Raw genomic sequence first — 20,086 nt, 5'->3', positions numbered from 1 at the left:
GTGTGTGGTATGTGGTGTGGAGGGTTGTGGAATTTGCTTGTATTTTTGCCTCTGAGGTCTCCTTTGTTTGGGTTTGTTTTTGTTGAGAACCTATGCATATGTGGGTGTGTGTTGTGTAGCTGTGGGTGGTGTTTGAGGTGTAGTGATTGTGTTGACAACCTTCTCATTGCTAGATATACTGACTTGTGAGGGAGAGAGCATAGACTATAGCTTCTTTATGTAATTGCATCTCTCACAAATTGTGTTCCAAGGTGGTAGTAGTAGATGGTTGTCCGTGTACATGAGGCAGTTGCTACACTGTCTCAGGATGCCCATATCAACCTGGCTAGCAGGAAAATCCATAGGAAATTGTCTATCCATATTTGTCAGAAACTGAGAGAGAGAGGCCAAGGAGAGCTAAGGGATAGGCATAAAGCTCAAGTGCTTAAAGCAAAACTAAGAGGCTTAGAATAACACTTAAAATCTAAACAGGCTAAAAACAAGCAATAAATGCAGCAGAAAAGATGAAAATGAACAATTTAGAGAGCAAGTAGCAGAAAAAGCAAGATAATGTAACAGAGTAGGAGGAAACAAAAATACTCTAAAAGCAGCTGAATAAAGTGTTTTCTTTTTTTTTAATTAAAGTGGAAAGGAAGAAAGGAGGAACAGAAGACAATTCAAGGTTAAGAAACTAAGGAGGTTGGCCTTCCCAAATGTATTAATGTATGTGTATCTATAAATTCAGTTTTGAAATTAAGAGCTGCCAAACTATAAAAGTTTTTTTATATTTTGCTAAGGACAAATCTACACATTTTGAGATTATTTTCAGATTTAAATATTTTAATAAATAAAACATTCTAATAAATTTTAATGAAGAACTTTTTAAAATTTATGAGCATTTAAATTTGTGGATAATTAACTGTATTTTATTATTATTTTGCATGGAATTTTGGTAGGATGGGAAACAATGCTTTTATGGTCTAATTAAATAATGTTTCATGTATCATGTGACATAATTAGGGTGTTATATATGGAAGTAAAGGAGTATATGGCTTAGTTTTGATGATGCCCCAATGTAATAACTGTGGGACAAAAGCGCAAGATTTTATATTAATTTGGTGCTCAACTTAATCCTTTAAAAAAATCCATTTTAAAATTTAAAACATGTAACTTGCTTTTTAACCTGCTAGCTTTATGACCTTCATTTGGTGGTGGTTCCTGGGATTCCTGGATTTATTTTGCTTTGGTTCTTCATTGGGAAATCCATTATCCATTTTTATCCTGGCAAAATTTAAGGACTCGCTCATCCTTATATATAGCATGGTTACAAATGTGTCAAATAAGGCATGTAAGAAGAATATGGTCAGGAGAATGTATGTGAACCATAAAGGTATCTGCTTGGTTCCATTATGTAGTCTGGGTGAGATCACCTCAAAAATGCACTAACAGGGATGGGATTGTTATTTCAGAGAACCACAACTCTACATACTGTTGAATACGACAGATGCCTACTGTCAAGGTCAAAGACAGTCATATTTGACATAAGCAGTCCAGTATGTTCCAGAGTATATTGCCATACATTTTATGATATTTTATACTCTTATGTGTTTTAAGCTGACTAAGCTCTGAGCAGCCATACTGATGCAGTCATTGTACCCTCATTATGCTAGAAGCTGCAGATGACTTCGTTATTTCCTCCTGTTTAGTTTTCATGTGACCATATAACACATACTAGACACTTATATTTACTGTTCTTTCTCTTCACAGTCTTCATGAATGCAGCTATACCTATTGCAGCTGTTCTCACAGTAAGTGCATTTGTAAAAGCATTCTAAATTATTTTAAATTAAATAAGAAAATGTTTTCTGTTTCTGTCTTGATGGGAAACATTCTGCTAATACTTTTATTTATGTTATTACTTAATTAACAAATAGCTGCCTGACACATATTCTGTAATCTGACTATGAACTGTGAAAAAAACACCAGTGTTGTTACTGATAAAGCTATGACATCCATGTAGAAATTTCTGCACACATTCTACAGGCATCCTTGTTTAGTGGCTTGTGTTCACTTAAAATATCTGGTCACCATCTTTGCAGCCCATTAACTGGCACTAGTGATTTGAAATTCCTCTCATTGCCTGTTACTTGTGAAAAATTCTGGGTAAGATCATAACCATGGTTGAGAAGTACTACAAAAAAATTATCCTATTGTTCCGACAAATGAGTGAATGTACTCTAAGCTCCATACATATATCAGGTATATTTTCTTAAAGTGTTTCACTGTTTGACTGAAAATCATAATTATGTTCAAAATATGGCTTTGTAGGACATCTAAACTTACATATTCTAGCAGTAAAATTGTTCCAAGACCTGGAATAACTTTTTTATCTTTGATATAAATTATTGTAGCTCTACATTTTTCAACTTTTTTATCTATAATATGAAATATTATATCTTTACATTTTCCCATATCATTATGTTGTATTCTTCTTACCACAATGTTACAAGACTTTGGGTTTAAAACCACTCAAGAAAAGCACATAATTCATCAGTCCTAATAGAAAAGAAATTACAGTTGTGTAAGTAAACTTACCATGACAATAGATGTTCGAATGATCACTCCTTCCATAGCCTAAGCTGTATAGGTTATATTCTGCCAAGGATATAACAGTCGGCCAGCTTGCAATGCTTCAGGTCACCTTCCATGTCCCCAACTGTCAGGCAGCTTGAGATGAGCTGACTAAAAAACAAGTTTGGGTTCCATACCTTTCAGTGCTTTCATGCCAATAGAGGGAGGGAGGCTGAGCCCTGAAAGGTCAATGCCAGGAAGGACATAAAATAAATAACCAAACCCTGGCATAAATAACACACTGAAAAACAAGAAGGGTGGAGGGAGGGAGGGATTTCTGCAGCAGTGATCATTCCAACGTCTACTTTTATGGTAAGTTTACTTACACAACTGCACTATGTTCAACATATTGATCTCTGATACATAAGCCTTTGCTATATGGGTAGATTACCCTAGCTTAGTACATTTAGGAGGTGAAAGGCAAAGAGTTCAGAGCCCCTGGAGAATAGTCCTTGCAAAACCTAATTTTGACCTAGAGAAGATCAAGATTCTAATGCTTTATAAAAGTATGTACAAAGGACCAAATGTAGCTTCTAGAATATAATCTTTTCCAAGCCAGTGCCCTGATAGAGAGGGCCTTGACCCCGTCTGGAGTATTTTTGCTGTATTGAGTATAATAAAAGGTAATAACCTTAGGCAACCATTTCAAAGTAGTATGTTGTGATGCAAGCTGTCCCTTCTTCTTACCTCCACAAGAAATAAACAATTGATCCGGATATCTCAACGATTTAGTTTTGTCAAGATAATACCCAAGTTGTCTGTGGGCATCCAGTGCATGGAATGGTCTTTCTTCCTCATTTTTGGATTCAGAAAGGAAAACTGGGAGCTGGATTGTTTGTCTCAAAGTACACTCAGATATCACTTTAGGCATAAAATAAGTATTAGTTCTCAAAGAAACCCTGCTGACTCTTAACAGCTCGTAACTCATATATAGCTCACTACTCAGTCTCACTCTACAGCTGTCCTACATTCTGTAAGAGGAAAATTGTGGTGCAGACAAACTGAGCAAGAAAAGGGCACACCCTGTCAAATAGAAAGATTTGATCCATCTTTTGGGGAGCTCCACAAGTAGACATCTTTGTCTCTCTGAAAAGTCAGCTGGCAATATTCTGTTCAAGGACTCCATGCAAGAAGGAATGGAAGACAGATGCTGTTTCTTTTACTTGGACAGGAATGTTCCTCTACACTCTTTCACCTTTTCCACTAATATACAGAGTACTTCTGAAGATTCAGAAGTCAACAATTAAGACAAAAAATTAAAACAATGGTATGACCCTTTCACAGTCTTTGAAGATGCAGCATAAACCTTATTCAAACCCTTATTCATCGGCACTTGACATTGATGGGACTCATAAAAGTCACAAAACATGTAATTCACCAAACCTGAAGAGTGGTAGCTTACTTCATCAGTTGAGGCAGTCGACATTTTATGCTGCTTTTAACTACTATTTAGTCAGTAGAGTATTTGAATGCATTTGGTGTGTTCTTGCAGAGCAGCACAGTAAGTTATCTTTTCAATTCATTGGGCTTCCCTTGTATGTGCATTTTATGCTTTGATCATGGGTGAGTGACCCTTGATTTAGTGTGTGTGTGTGTGTGTGTGTGTGTGTGTGTGTGTGTGTGTGTGTGTGTGTGTGTGTGTATATATATATATATATATATATATATATATATATATATATATATATATATATATATATATATATATATACATATACATATACATATATACATATACATATGTGTGTGTGTGTGTTAGTGGGTGTGGTGGGGCAAACCCCGAGAACATTGGATGATGTGGAGGGATAGTGTCTTCAAACAAACAGCTGTTTTTGTATGGATATTTTGCTGTTTAAACTGATCATGTCATTTTCATTGAAATGAGTTACAATGGCTTGCATAGTTGAGCAGTAATTGGTACATTTCCTTATTTATTTATTTATTTATTTCCATTTGGTTACTGGCAAAGTCATGCTGGGCTTAAGTGGTCCATTTTCAGTAGAGGGCTGAGGATAAAAGCTCCACAGTATATATAACAGAAGTTCCAAGATTCGTTGATACACTAGTACAGTATTTGAACAATAGATACAATAGAAGTTCCATGATACATTCATACACTAGTGCAGGAAATCCAGCAGTAGATAGTTAATGAGCATTTACTTAATGCAGGATCCATACATAAAGGGGAAGAAAGTAACGGAGATAGGTCAGATAAAACAGTAAGAATAAAAAATAACCCAAATGGATAATATTAGTTGATAGAAATTGATAGGCAGAAAGAAAAAAGTGGTAAGAGGCACAACAAGTGAAGTAGAAACTGATGCATGAGGGGGCAGTTGATTCAAAAGAGGGAAAAGAAAAGGAGAAAGTGAAGAGAAAAAAAGAACTACACAAAGAACATGATTTACCAGGCTTATATCAGGAAAAAAAAACAAGCTGTTATTTAGGTGTCCCCTAAGCAGTAATTTGAATTTGGAAGGGATGCTTAGGCTGAGTATGTTCTGTGGCATAGTGTTCCAAGCTTTTGCTATTGTGTTTTGGCATATAAGGAATCCCTGTGACTATTATTTGATTTAGTAACTTTTAGAAGTAGTCTTTTGGAGAATCTTAGAGTTCTACTGTTGGAGTAGGGTTGAACTAGGTTACTAATAGCTGGACAGTTATCTGAGTGGTACAGGGTGAAATGGACTAGTGTTAGTTGGTTAAAGGTTAGTAGGTTAGGTAGTTCCATCCAGTTTAGTTGGCATAGAGGTTTGCAATGGTGAGATCTTGATGGGTGGTTGGAAGCGAATCCAGTTGCTTTACTGTGGTAGTATTCAAGTTTATTTGAGTTGCATTTTCTTAAGTTTGTGAATATTGGTGAGGCATATACGAGTGTTGATAGTAGGCATGTAATGGAAATGGCTTGTCTGGTGGAGTCAGAAAGGGCTTAAATCTATATAATGTACCTAGTTTGAAATGGGTATTCTTAATGATTAGAACTAGATGTTTGTCAACTATGAGATCTTTGTCAGTAGAGACCCCGAGGAGCTTAGTGCGATTTACTGGTTTGATGGTAGTATTATTAGAAGAGTAGATTGTGAATGGGGAGGGTGAGGGTGATTAGATTTTTTTGCTACTGTTAAAGAGCATTAGTTTTGTTTTGTTGGGGTTCCAAATCAGTTGGGAGTTAGAAAGATATTTTTCAATGCCCAAGAAACTCCCAGAAGAGAACTGAAAGGGAGGGAGCAGAGCATATGAGGGAAGAGTCATTGGCATAGTGAACTATTGTTGCATGTTGAGTGGCTGTAGACTTTATTTGTGAATATGGTGAAGAGAAGAGGACCAAGTATAGGCCCTTGAGGAACATCCAACAAGACAGGTAAGAGTGAAGAAGGTCATTTTTCCAACTGCCTCTTGATGATCAGTTAGGTAGCTGATGAACCAGGCAAGGGTAGTTTGAGAGAGGTTTAGGGAGGCTAGTTCTACGATGAGTTTTTGATGTGAAACAGAATCAAAAGCCTTGGATACGTCCAGAAAGATAGAAGAAGTGAGTAGACCGTTGTTTCTGTGTTGGCTGACTGTGTTAATGAAACTGACTAAGGCTGTTGTACTGTGTTTAGGACAAAAGCCATGTCGAGTTGTGGACAGGAGGTTGATTTTAAGGAGATGGTTAAGTAGTTGAGTGTGAATACGTTTTTCAAGTATTTTAGCTATGGGTGAGAGGATGGCTGTTGGCCTTTAATTATAAAAATCAGTGGAGGTCCCGCCTTTGTGTAGGGGGAAAATGTAAGATACATTCCAAACTTTTGGCACATATTGTTCAGTGATGGTCTGGTTAATTAAGAGGTATAATACGGTATGCAATGACATCTTCTGCAAGTCTGAGGTATTCGTTTGGCAGATGGTCGGCAGCAAGGGAAGAAGGCTTGAGTTTTTTTATCTTATGAGTCTGTACAGGCCGAATGTGGGAAGAATCAGCGTTTGTTGCCAGTTCTGCAGGGATTAATAGATGAGAATTAGTATCATTGTTTACTAGAGATAGTTTGGTGGTCAGTATTTGCATTTGTTGAATTATTATAGATCTAGCATTAATGTACTGTAAAAATAGATGCATTTAACTTCCCGTTTATGTGATACATGTCCTGGTAGACTATACAACTGCTAGCCATAACATGATTAACTTTTTTTTTGGCCTACTGATGTAACAGTTGTTAACTGTGCTTTAGAATCCCTAACCTGTTACATTCATAATGCAAACTGATGAACCTGCATTAGCTTAAGCTGAACTGCTCATTTGCCTGATAGGACACTAAAATGTCTATAAAAATTCTAAGTTGTTTATTTCCTTAGCCATTTTGTATAAAACTATGGATGGCTGACATGTTTACTTTCTTTGATTTTATTAGATATTCAATCAGTTAAACTGGCATCATTTTTACTTGTTAATTATGAACTATCTGAAGAGAAAGTCCATCTCTTTGATTTATTGTAGTGGTTTAGTAATGTTTGTGTTCAGATATATTACTTTTATAGTTTAGATAGTTAGAATCAAGTTTGTTTTTGCTGCAAATGTTTTTTGGTGAGCTAATCATGGTTTAATGTTTTCTTTAGCATTTTACTCTTCTATTTCAATGTTTACAGTCTAAAAAGAAAATAACTTAATTTCTAGGGGGATGATTTAGTTTGCTGTCATTTGCTGGAAGGGAGTTGCGTGTGTGTGTCTGTGTGTGTGTCTGTGTGTGTGTGTGTGTGTGCGCGTGTGTGTGTGTGTGTGTGTGTGTGTGTGTGTGTGTGTGTGTGTGTGTGTGTGTGTGTGTGTGTGTGTGTGTGTGTGTGTGTGTGTGTGTGTGTGTGTGTGTGTGTGCGTGTGTGTGTGTGTGTGTGTGTGTGTGTGTGTGTGTGTGTGTGTGTGTGTGTGTGTGTGTGCGCGTGTGTGTGTGTCTATATGCATCTATATCTATCTATATCTGTCTGTCTAGATATATGTACTGATGATGTCTTGAGTTTGAGTTTTTGGTTGATATTCATTGCTGCAGTTTTTTCTGCATTGATTATCTTATGTATACCTTTAGATTTTCTCATTTTTGCAATCCACGTTTCATTTTATTTTTCTTCTTTTTTATATTTAGCATTCTTAAGCTAAACTACGGGTAGATTAATGATCAGAATATGGTTTTAGATGTACTTGGGTGTTCTATACATACACACACAAACATATGTATATATATATATATATATATATATATATATATATATATATATATATAAAAAACAACCAAGGAACCAAACCAGAATTTATGAAACACAGTCTCCCAATTAAGTGAGCAAACAGCAGTCAAAGTAATAAAGCCCCAGCTTCAATTCACAGTTCGTTTAAAGTATATCCAAATAACTGCGTAGTCAAATAAGAAAAAATCCAAAGAAATTTATTGTTGTAACAACAGAGCGTAAGCGCTTTCACGGATCAACTGCCTGCTTCATCAGACGAATATTCAAACAACTAAAAGCCTTATGTATATATATCTTCCTGATGTCAATTAAATATATTGCACCTGATGATTAGGTACTTGCTAGGCAATTAATTTAAAGGCACAACAGCAAATCCTAAAAACATGTATCTACAACAAAGACATCTAATAAAATCTATAAAATACATATATAAGCATACACTTAATAAAATCCAAATGTATATATGAGTATATAACAAATTATATAAGAGGTCTGGCATTTAGAATGGGCTTAATTGAGACTGTTTCATTCACATGTTATCAGTAATGATTTATTTAATTATTTTAATGTAGAGCATCCCCTTATTCCCAGACTTCATGGATTGCCTAAAATTCATAAGAATGCTGATAAACCAAAGTTTAGGCACATTGTTGCTGGCGCTGGGTGGGCGACGGAGCCGCTTTCTATCTTTCTGGACTATGAAATGAAAAATATTTTGTCCAAGTATAAATATGTTCTTAAAGATACTGAACATTTTATTAGGGATTTATATGCGTATAACATGACATCAGGAAGATATATATATATATACACATAAGGCTTTTAGTTGTTTGAATATTCGTCTGATGAAGCGGGCAGTTGATCCGTGAAAGCGCTTACGCTCTGCTGTTACAACAATAAATTTCTTTGGATTTTTTCTTATTTGACTACGCAGTTATTTGGATATACTTTAAACGAACTGTGAATTGAAGCTGGGGCTTTATTACTTTGACTGCTGTTTGCTCACTTGATTGGGAGACTGTGTTTTATATATATATATATATATATATATATATATATATATATATATATATATAAATAAACAGACACATGATGACAATTTTTTCTTTTATTGCATGCATGTATTTCATATCAGGCACATAGGTAAAAGGTTAGAGAAATTTATAAATAACCAGGAAAGAAAATTTTGTAAAAACTCTTTGTAAATCCTACAACATTAACATTTACTTTGTTGTTAAAGCTTCTTATATGACCTCAAAACATTTGTATATTTTCAGATAGTGTGACTATGCTATATGGGTGGCATCATCAGCTGCACTAAATATTTACCATTGCCCCCCCCCCACATTCTGTTTAGTACTTACCTCTTTAATAGTTCTGGTATAATTTTTACTTTAATTTGCTATGTGTAATGTATACTAGGTTTGCAAATTCATGTGTAAACAAATATAAAAATATCCAGAAGAAAAAAGTGAATAATAGTAGTTTGATCAGTTATCATGCACTGAATTCTATTTATTCTACAGTTAATATATCTTGTAAATGCAAAACTCTATTGCATATTTTCAGATAGTGTGTGATATATGACTGTTCATCAGTTGCAAAAAAATAATTGTTTCCTTTTCTTTTCTCTCTACGTTGAAAAGACATTTGTGGTTCATGCTTACCTATCACAGGATTCTGGCTTTTCACCAGCAGTGGCCTTTGCCTCCCTTTCCTTGTTTCACATCTTAGTCACACCACTGTTTCTTCTATCCAGTGTTGTCCGATCTACTGTCAAAGCTCTGGTCAGGTAAGCCAGAAAAAGAAATAATGCATTTCATCTTTAACATTATCAGGTTTCCCCTGTGAGAGCTGAGCTAGTGCTGTACATGCCAAACGAATGACATAGCCCAGTGTTGGTAAATAAAATGGTTTTAGAATGGTAGCAATCAAACATAATGCCCTTGGATACCCATATAAATCACTTCTTGCTCAGTGGCATTTAAGGAATTAACAGAGTGGAATAAACAAGCACATCATAATAATAAATCAGTCTTCGACTGCCTTACATATTGTATATATGCATAGTTAATTATATATGATGAGTGTTTACTACCAGGTGTGTTTTCTTCAGAGTGCATTTTTGTTTATTGGATTTTCATATCTGAATGCAGAATTTAATAGACTCGCAAGGAAGAATATAAGACGCAGGAATCTAGTAATGAAAGGACTGGAAGGAAACACAGAAAGGTAAAGGTGGATACCCATGGAAAGATAAAAGAAGCCAGGCAGTCTGGTAGGTAAGCTTAAAAGATTAGAAAAGACAGGAAAACTGAACAGTAGAGCAGCAGAATGAAACCCAAGTAGATATCTCTAGTAAAAAATAAAAATGCAAGGAGCTTCTTCCTTAAGATACGACAACAAACTGTAATCATAAACCAGTTAGTCCTTTTATTTCTTTACATAACATTTCTTCAGACTGGTTAATTAAAACAAAATAATTCTTACACACAACAAATGCCCACATGACAATCCAAATTTATGTCTGTAAATGTGGAATAAATGAGCATGAAAAAAATATTTACATATAAATACATTCAGTAAATTGATGCATAAATACTTAAAAACGTGCAGTAAAAACTAAACAAAGGCATGTGCTTGTGCTTAGCATTACACTGAAGGCATTCAAAGCAGATGTAGGGCTCAACAATAGTATGTCATTTCCAGTACTTTTTATGATTTTTGTGGATGGGATATCAAGCAACAACAATGCGTTGGAGTGTAAGCTGTTTGTTGAACCTAAGGACTGTATTGTTGTTGCTTGTAGATGATTCCACCTTCTTGTCAACAAGTGACTTTTGATCTCAAGCATGCACATGGGGTGATTTGCTATTGAGCATGAACTGGATGGGAGAAAAACCAGCACCTCTAAATCAAGCATCTTGTTTCGCTTCTGGAAGCAAGTGGACTGTTCTCAGTAAGTGAAGAGGTAGCCGCTACCTTATGTTGCAAAACTCATTGCAGATGGGAATGGGAGACTGGTCATTTGGTGGTTGAAGAGGTATCAATACTACAGGTGTTGAAGTTAGAGCTGAGTCGTGGGAAAAAGCTTACAGTTTACCAGTCAGTATGTGTCTCCAGCTTCAGCTGTGGTCAAAAACTGTGGGTATTGACCAAAAGCATGATGATTTTCAGGAGTCTGTCTCCATGATAAGAATGTGGAATTTAGCATTCTGTAATAATGGCATAGCAGATGTGCTATGTTTCTTTGAGGGAAGTCAGGTAGACATCTGAGTTCCTAATGAGGATACTGCATTTGCACCTTCTGATAGAAGTGTCCCAAATGTAACCCAATAGGAGGAGAACCCCTGGGCAGACACAGGACCTACTAAAAGATTGCATCTCTCACCTGGTCCTGGAATGCCTGAGAATCAGACTTGAAGAGCTGGCAGTTACTATTGATTAGAGGATTGTTTTGTATCGCTACAGAAAGTTTAACTTTTTGGCCTGTCACACGCATGAGTAGATCCAACAACCTCTTGTTTACTTTAGCTAGCTTATTACCACTGAAACCCTGATCAAAACAGGAGGTTCAGAATATGAATTTGTTGGTTGTGCCCATAGAGAAAGCATAAAGTTTATTTTGTAATTTGCATTTTAACAATACACTGCTTCATTTCAGAGTGAAAAAGGTATCATTCTTTTAGAGCTGACTGACATTTGTAAAAATAGCTTAATTATTGTGTAGCAATTCTTTGCATTTACAGAGGTGCACTTTCTTCAGACACCCTTTTCTGTTTTATGGGAACTAATCTGGAGGCTGCACAATTTTGTTTACATTAAGTAAAGGTAGGAAATAGTCTACATATCTTTATTCAGTGTCCTTTCATTACTTACTCTTAGTTTTCATTGTAGAAGCCCACAATCGTATATTTCAGGGAATCAGCTAATCTACACACACACACACACACACACACACACACACACACACACACACACACACACACACACACACACTGTTACTGCTCTTATGGCAACCTTTAATTTATGCATTTTGAATAGAATAGTTATAAGTACTTTGACATAACCTGGAATGTTTACAGCAATGTATTATTCAAGAAACATAAGCAGATAGTTTCCTTGAGTATTTGTATAATATGGGCTCTGGCATAATGTCAGTAGTTATATTATTCAGAGACTACTAGGCCTCAGTTCAGTGAATGGTTACTTAGTTGTGAGAATGGTTGCAAACCTCACGTGATGCTAGAGTGAGAGATGCGAGGAAGAACCTAAAGTTTAAGGTTAATGAATATGGGAATGTCAAAATACAGTGGATGTAAAAAGTGTACACACCCCTGTTAAAATGCCAGGTTTTTGTGATATAAAAAAAATGAGACAACAATAAATCATTTCAAAATTTTTCCCACCTTTAATGTGACCTATAACCTGTACAATTCAATTGAAAAACAAACAAATCTGTTAGGGGGGGAAACATATATAAAAAAAAAACATACAATAAGCTGGTTGCATAAGTGTGCACACCTTTAAACTAATACTTTGTTGAAGCACCTTTTGATTTAATTACAACATTCAGTCTTCTTGAGTAGGAGTCTATCAGCATGGGACATATTGACTTGGCAATATTTGCCCACTCTTCCTTGCAAAAGTGCTCCAAATCTGTCAGATTATAAGGGCATCTCTTGTGCACAGCCCCCTTCACGTCTCCTCACAGATTTTCTATTGGATTTAGGTCTGGGCTCTGGCTGGGCCATTCCAAAGCTTTAATTTTCCTCTGGTGAAGCCATTCTTTTGTTGATTTGGATGTATGCTTTGGGTCATTGTCTTGTTGAAAGGTGAAATTCCTCTTCATCTTCAGCTTTCTAGCAGATGCCAGAAGTTTTGGGGCAAAAGTGACTGGTATTTGGAACTGTTCCTAATTCCTTCCACCTTGACTAAAGCCCCAGTCCCAGCTGAACAAAAGGAACCCCAAAGTATGATACTGCCACCACCATGCTTCACCATGGGGATGGTGTTCTATTGGTGATGAGAAGTGTTGTTTTTGAACCGGACGTACCTTTTGGAATTGTGGCCAAAAAGTTTGACCTTGGTCTCATCAGACCATAACACATTTTCCCACATGCTTTTGGGATACTTGATGTATTGTTTTGCAAATTTTAGCTGGACCTTATATTTTTCTGTACAAAAACAGGCTTCCGTCTTGCAACCCTACCATATAGCCCAGACATATGGACAATACGAGAGATTGTTGTCTCATGTAGTATGCAACCAGTACTTGCCAGAAATTCCTGCAGCTCCTTCAGTGTTGTTGTAGGTCTCTTGGCAGCCTCTCTGACCAGTTTTTGTCTTGTCTTGTCTTTTCATCAGTTTTGGAGAGGCGTCCAGTTCTTTGCAATGTCACTGTTGTCACATATTTTCTCCACTTTTTGATGACTGTCTTCACTGTGTTCCTTGGTATAGCCAATGCTGTGGACATTTTTTTGTACCCTTCTCCTGACTGATACCTTTCAACAGTGAGATCCCTTTGATGCTTTGTAAGCTGTCTGTGAATCATGGCTTTTGCTCTAGCAGGCAAATGAGTAAATGTCAGGAACATCCTTCTAGGACAGCTGAACTTTATTTGGGGTTAATCAGAGTCTCTTTAGTTGATGGTAGGTGTGTACCCAAGAGGACCGAATGCTGTAATTAAATCAAAAGGTGCTTCAACAAAGTATTAGTTTAAGGGTGTGCATACTTATGTAATCTTTTTCCCCTAACAGATTTGTTTGTTTTTCAATTGAATTGTACAGGTTATAGGTCACATTAAAGGTGGGAAATGTTTTGAAATGATTTATTTTGGTCTCATTGTTTTATATCACAAAAACCTAGCATTTTAACAGGGGTGTGTACACTTTTTATATCCACTGTATATAATAGGGATGGGGAAGCACAAGACACTAGGGATAACTTCTCCTGCTATGATGGCACTTAAACGTAATATGGATGGAAGAGGACTCTAGACAACAGGGGTAACATCTAATACCTTAATGAAACATATAATGGGAATGGGGAAACACCAGTTATTAGGGCTAACTTCTTATGACATAATGGCACTTGGTACATTACAGGAATGGGGGAAAATGCTAGATAACAGGGATACTCCACTTCAAGGCACAAAATAAAACTTGGTGTGGGGAACCACAAGACACCAGGGAATACTGTTTAGTAGTGCACCTTAAAGGCACTAAAAGGAATTCATTCCCAAAAGATCGAAATTCAAAACAATGAAAAAACAAAACAGTTATGTTTCTTCCAGGGAGGCAAGTTCCCCTGCACCTCCATGTGGGGGACTGTGCCTCCAAACTCATGATAGTTAAATATACCAACTCTGAGATTCCTCTGCAGTGGGAAAATGGCAAATTCCCCTATCTACACTGTGAACATCCTTGCACAGACTTAACACCAGCAGAAGCAATCATAATGAATTTCAATCACTTCTGTTGTTAAACACATTCAAAATTATGAACATTCGATCACATGCATTACCATATAAATATATATATATATATGTATCCCAGCTAGGGGTTAGTCGGTAGAACATGAGACTCAATACATATTTATATATGCACACATATATAGTCCCACTATGAAAGACTGAATGAAAAAAAAACATTGAAAGTAGACTTGCTGATCACAAACAATTAAGCAACACTTCTCCTAAACAAAATAAAAACACACTGTTTTGGAAGTAGTGTAATCAAGAGCCATTTATCAAAAATAACACATTGACAAGCATGCTCAACAGTTATTTTATCAAGATAAACACTCACTGCATCCACATGAATGACTACAGAAACACAGTCAACATCAGTATACCCAGATACACCATATCATTAATAAACACAATTTTAACATTGCGGGTAAGATGCCACACCCTTTTGGTGGAGGGCAAGCCACTCTAACCTTACCAAAACATATATGACCATCTCAGATTACTTGTTTACTTAGGGAAGGTTTCATACTGGACATACAGTCCCATAATCACCTGAATGCAGCCTGCAGTCAACTTTCATGCAGCACACATTGCACATCATATGGCCTATCTATATACTCTCACTGTTAAATGCAGTATAAGCTCCTGACCACACAGCACACGCAGACACACAAAACTCACTCACTCATTCAGCAACACTGTAGTGCGCACACACACACACACACACACACACACACACACACACACACACACACACACACACACACACACAAAAGTGTTAGCCTACAAACAGTATAAGTACTTCACTTTACACATCTTAGTATTTTTAGTGGGCTTAGACTGAAGTCACCACTTCACCTGTGCAGGCATATAGACATATATATATATATATATATATATATATATATATATATATATATATATATATATACCATTCCAGTCACTCCAAGACATGCACCTCAGACATCAGGTGGCACACATTATAAACCCTGAGATGCAAACATGCTACACTCACTAGTCTGTCAGCAGGCACATAACGCATTCACAGAAAGAAATTCTTACCCTAAACCATCCACAGATGACTAGCACTGTAGACTACACACATAAACCATGATCACCTGTGCACGCACAGTTTTATAAATGTGTACACCACATGCACATGCACATAATGCAAACATTGCACACATTGCAAACTCTTGAAACCCCCACTACCTCTCTTACCAGTTGAGAACCCCATACACACTCAGAATCCATGCACACAATACAGTTTCAGTAGTACCAATCACCTCCATGCACAAATCCATCAAATCATACATGCACAAATACACACACACAAATATTCAACCTAAACCATCCACAGACTTCTTGTACTCTAGACTGTACACACAAACCTAATCACTTGCATAGTTATACAAATGCTCAACCTGTATACAAATACACATACAACAAACATTGCACACACTGCACTCATGTGAAACTCCACTCCCTGTCTTAACCTTGCAAACATTTAGAATCCATGCACACAGTACAGTTCCAACCACACGGCAATCACTTACCTACACAGAACCCTACACTCATGCACTAAACTACACACACAGACACAAATGCTCATATATGCATACATACACACATGCAATTATACTCTGTCAACAGTACACACACACATACATACACATGCATGCACATGTGCACGAGCAAACCTGAGATCTGTCTAGTTACTTTACCGAAGAAATTTCACTTACATCCTTACATCCAAAATCATACAATCATGCAAATTTTTGAACATTTATGCTAAACCAATATGCATTTTGAGAAGGGTTTGCCTTGGATTAGTGGACTACAATGAAACACAAGTGATTTGATGATGAGGTCATAAACCTTTTATCGAAGTCATAGTCATGTGCTCCCCATGTTGCTTTTGCACTTCACACAACCCTTTAGTTCAGTGTGTTGCTCATGTTTATGACACATCATGGCATGTACTAGTTATGTGCCACAATGCATTTGTATCCTTCTCCATTCTTATTTATTTGAGTCATTTTTAACAAAAAGCTTTGTAAGCATTTTATTTAACCACATCCTAAATAAATTTAATAGATCCCTCTGTGACATTACTATAGGGATATTGTGAAGTGTGTTCATAGACTTTAATGGATGCATTTCCACATATGCGAGGTGGTACACACCTTAAAGTCTATGGACACACTTCACTCTTTCCATACATTGATGTCACTATCGTTAAAGTTTGTCTTTCATCCTCAGTGGCATGCTTGTAGACAAAGTGGGATTTTTAAAAGTTTAGTTTTACAAAATCATTCTGACATGAAGAAAAAGTTGTTCAGCACTTCATGCACCACATACCATGGTAGAAAAATAAGCAGCCAAATATGACGAACAGCATTTTAAATATAATGAACACCATATCTGCAGTTCCAAGAAGAAACACTGTAATAGTTTTAAAATAGTATTCACACAAACTGAGAAATTGTAGTACTATTCTCCCATAATAATAATAATAATAAGAAACATTACATGTACACACACAGACACACACACACACACACACACACACACACACACACACACGCATATGTGTGTGCTTGTGTATATATATATATATATATATATATATATATATATATATATATATATATATCAAAGGGTATGTATCCCATTATTTTTGTCAATTCTCATCATGTAGATATCAAATACTGTCTTAGGGATAAAAATGCACTAAAAAGTTTAAAGGCAAGTTACAAAGATTTTGCTTATAGCTATACCATGACCTCTTTTCAATAATTCAATACATTCAATAATTTATTTTTTCTTTTACTTCGGGTTGTACACAGTGTCATTTTGTTCTTTTGTGACTGCATTATTTACAACTGTTTTCAAGTGGATTATAATTACTGTGATCTTCAAACAGATTATAATGACCATCATGGTTCAGTAATTGCTGGTACTTATTTATCTTTGGATTAATGTATTGTGAGTTAAAAGCAGACTTGTTAAAGCAGTGTAGAAAAAAAACTGTCACTCAGTTTGGCAGAATCTTAATTGTGCTACTTTGTCAATAAATACACATGATATTCTGACCTGTAAGTGTATCCAGGATGGATAGATATCCACTTTCTTCATCACCGGTTGCATTACATGTTCTTTAGCCATATGTATAGTAGTATTATATCTGTGTTGTTACATATGCTCACTTAAAGATTACATTTTTTTTGTTTAATTTCAGCGTGCAAAAACTGAGTGAATTTTTCTCCAGTGAAGAAATTGGAGAAGAGCGTGACAAGTGTCAGCTGCCAGTTAATATCGACAATCATAGTAAATATCAAGCTGTTGTAAGTAAATATGTTTTCAACCAGATCACAACACAAAGCTTGTTTTTCTTCATGCGGCTTTCACACCTCTCTAGAAGCCACGAATCCTTATATCACTTTTCTATTTTCTTTCTTTTCTTTTTTTTTTGCTTGCTATGCTACTAATGTCTTTGAGTGAAAAGCATTAACAACACTTATTAAGAATCACTGTTGCCTCCTTTTTTCTTTCCTCATGCACAGCCACTAAAAGTTGTTAACCGTAAGCGGCCTCCACGTGAGGAATGGAATCATTACAACTCTCTGCCTGGGAGACAGGTTAACATCACAGAAGGAGAGGAGTATTGTATAAAGGTGAAACTGACATCTTTTGCACTAATAACTAAATATAACAGCAAGTGAGTAATGTGTGCTGCTTGTACATAAAACAGTAACCACCACAATTTAAAAATATGTTGTGAGTATGTAGGGTATTTGTAAAGTGATATGTTTATGAATGTATGAATATTGTGACAGAGATGTTAGTGTTGATGCTTGCTGGAAGACCTGCTTTGCTGGTATGCAGGATTTGCCCCTGTCTTTGATGTTATTGACCCGTTTTGAGTTATTGGGATGAACATTACAGAAATCTGCTCTGGAAGGGAATATATGCAGTGCTGGCCATTTTTGACATTATTGTGTGAGGAAACATAAATCTCCACACTTGAGCAGTGTCCCCTATCTGAGACCCGGTGGTATCTCCAGGAAGTAGAAGGGAATTTACTTCCATCTAAAAATTTATGGTATTTTCTATACAGAGAACACCTACATGCACTTTTGCTATTGGATGCATAAAATATCTTTCAATCTTATGTACTTAAAACACAGAAATAAATAACTAGCTGAACACAGAAGTAAGGTTAATATTCTTAAATGGGATGATAGGTTAATATTGTTAATGGAAAAGATACATTCATGCACATATAAAGTTGATAGTTACTTTTTTCAATTAATTTTCATAGTTATCTCTTCTGAACCAGAAAAACAACCATTAAGAACAACAGTAGTATGTAATTTGTCAGTATTCAAACAGCAGTTCATGGTTGCAGTATGAGTAAGACTATTGCATCATCTCCATCAGAAAGAAAAATGAACTGGTGGGTATCCGTTCAAGCACTAAAGCTAGTCTTGCAGGAAGCAAAAGATGTCACAAGCAGAGGCAGTGTGTTCAGAGATGAGGTGGTCATTGGGTAATGAATGTCTGCCTCTCTCCAACACTTTTTATTTAAATGTTGGAGGAAATTCATATCCTTTGTTCATGTGCTTGTGTACCCATTCAAACTGTGAAGGTATAAAGGATCTGCAAGTGTAGGATTTTTGATGGCACAGAATTCTAGGAACAGATCTCCACAAAGGAGTCTGTAAGAAACTGGGAAATGGAAAGGACTTCTAGTCAGTCTTTTAGCTAAAGGGTTTTACATCAATGATTTTTGGTTTGTAAGGACTGTTTTATTCTGAAGCATTTCTGTATAAATCTTGGAAAGGACTTTGACACACACACACACACACACACACACACACACACACACACACACACACACACACACACACACACAAACACATTGCATCAGCAAATTTCATGAGCATTAGGTTAGTATGTGTGGCATAAAGGTCAGAAAAAGATTACTGAGATCTGCCTGACATTCCATCTCTTACTTTCTTACTTTCTGAAGTGGCATTTGCTACCTTAATTATGAAATCCCTGTCCTTCTGCCAGGTTGCAGTTGACCTTAACCACATCAGGTTATACCTTCAGTTATCAAAATATGTTTACAATACCAATATGGGGTTAAGACTTGAAGGCCTTAGTCACAGACAAATATGTGGTGTGGATTGTGTGGTCATTTCCCATTGCCTCTGTAACCATCTCATATACATTTATTAAGTTAACTACACATGATCTGCACTTGACAAAACCAAACTGTTGTGGGACAGTTGTTTGAATTGTTTAATATTCTATTTTAGGAGGCCAGATATGATATAATATTATATGATATGATATATACCATTGCCTTGCACATTAGACTAGTTGGGCTGATGATCCTGTAATTCCCACTGTTTTGGTATGGCCCAATTTATGAAGGGACACCCTTACAAACCTCTGGGGCAGAGCTTTTGGCTAGTCTCAACTTAAACAAATATAGGAGGGTATATTTTTCACTATTAATTAAGCATCCAGGTAAATTCCCTGAGTCCATGGGAGGTGGGTTTTGAGTTTTACAGAATACAGCTAGGAAATATTCATGGTGATCTTAGGTAGTGAGTAGGCTTGGGTGTTTATGGAATTTCAATGAATGCTTCTGAAGTAACATTAGCATTAAATATGTCTGTTAGTATGTTAGCTATGTCTTTAGGGATCAGACTGCATAGTGCCATTTTGGATTACTGACATACTTTGCAAGCTGCTATTTTTTAGTTTCATGATGATTTT

General features: G+C 36.2%; 1 protein-coding gene across 6 annotated transcripts in view; it reads left to right on the top strand.

Moving 5' to 3' along the window:
* The window catches only part of ABCC8 (ATP binding cassette subfamily C member 8), a 2,552,355-nt gene that overhangs the window by 1,267,783 nt on the left and 1,264,486 nt on the right, over positions 1–20,086 (top strand). For all 6 annotated transcript variants that reach the window (XM_044082872.1, XM_044082868.1, XM_044082869.1 and 3 more), the window contains 4 exons: positions 1,747–1,787; positions 9,468–9,613; positions 17,535–17,640; positions 17,860–17,970. In XM_044082872.1, the coding sequence (XP_043938807.1) occupies positions 1,747–1,787; positions 9,468–9,613; positions 17,535–17,640; positions 17,860–17,970 (404 nt within the window). The remainder of the gene's footprint in view (positions 1–1,746; positions 1,788–9,467; positions 9,614–17,534; positions 17,641–17,859; positions 17,971–20,086) is intronic.

This window comes from Protopterus annectens, chromosome 9.part0 (assembly GCF_019279795.1).
Source record: "Protopterus annectens isolate FY-2018-M chromosome 9.part0, PAN1.0, whole genome shotgun sequence".
NCBI lineage: Eukaryota > Metazoa > Chordata > Ceratodontiformes > Protopteridae > Protopterus > Protopterus annectens.
Note: the sequence above shows the minus strand (reverse complement) of the source record. Positions and strands in the feature narration are given on the sequence as shown.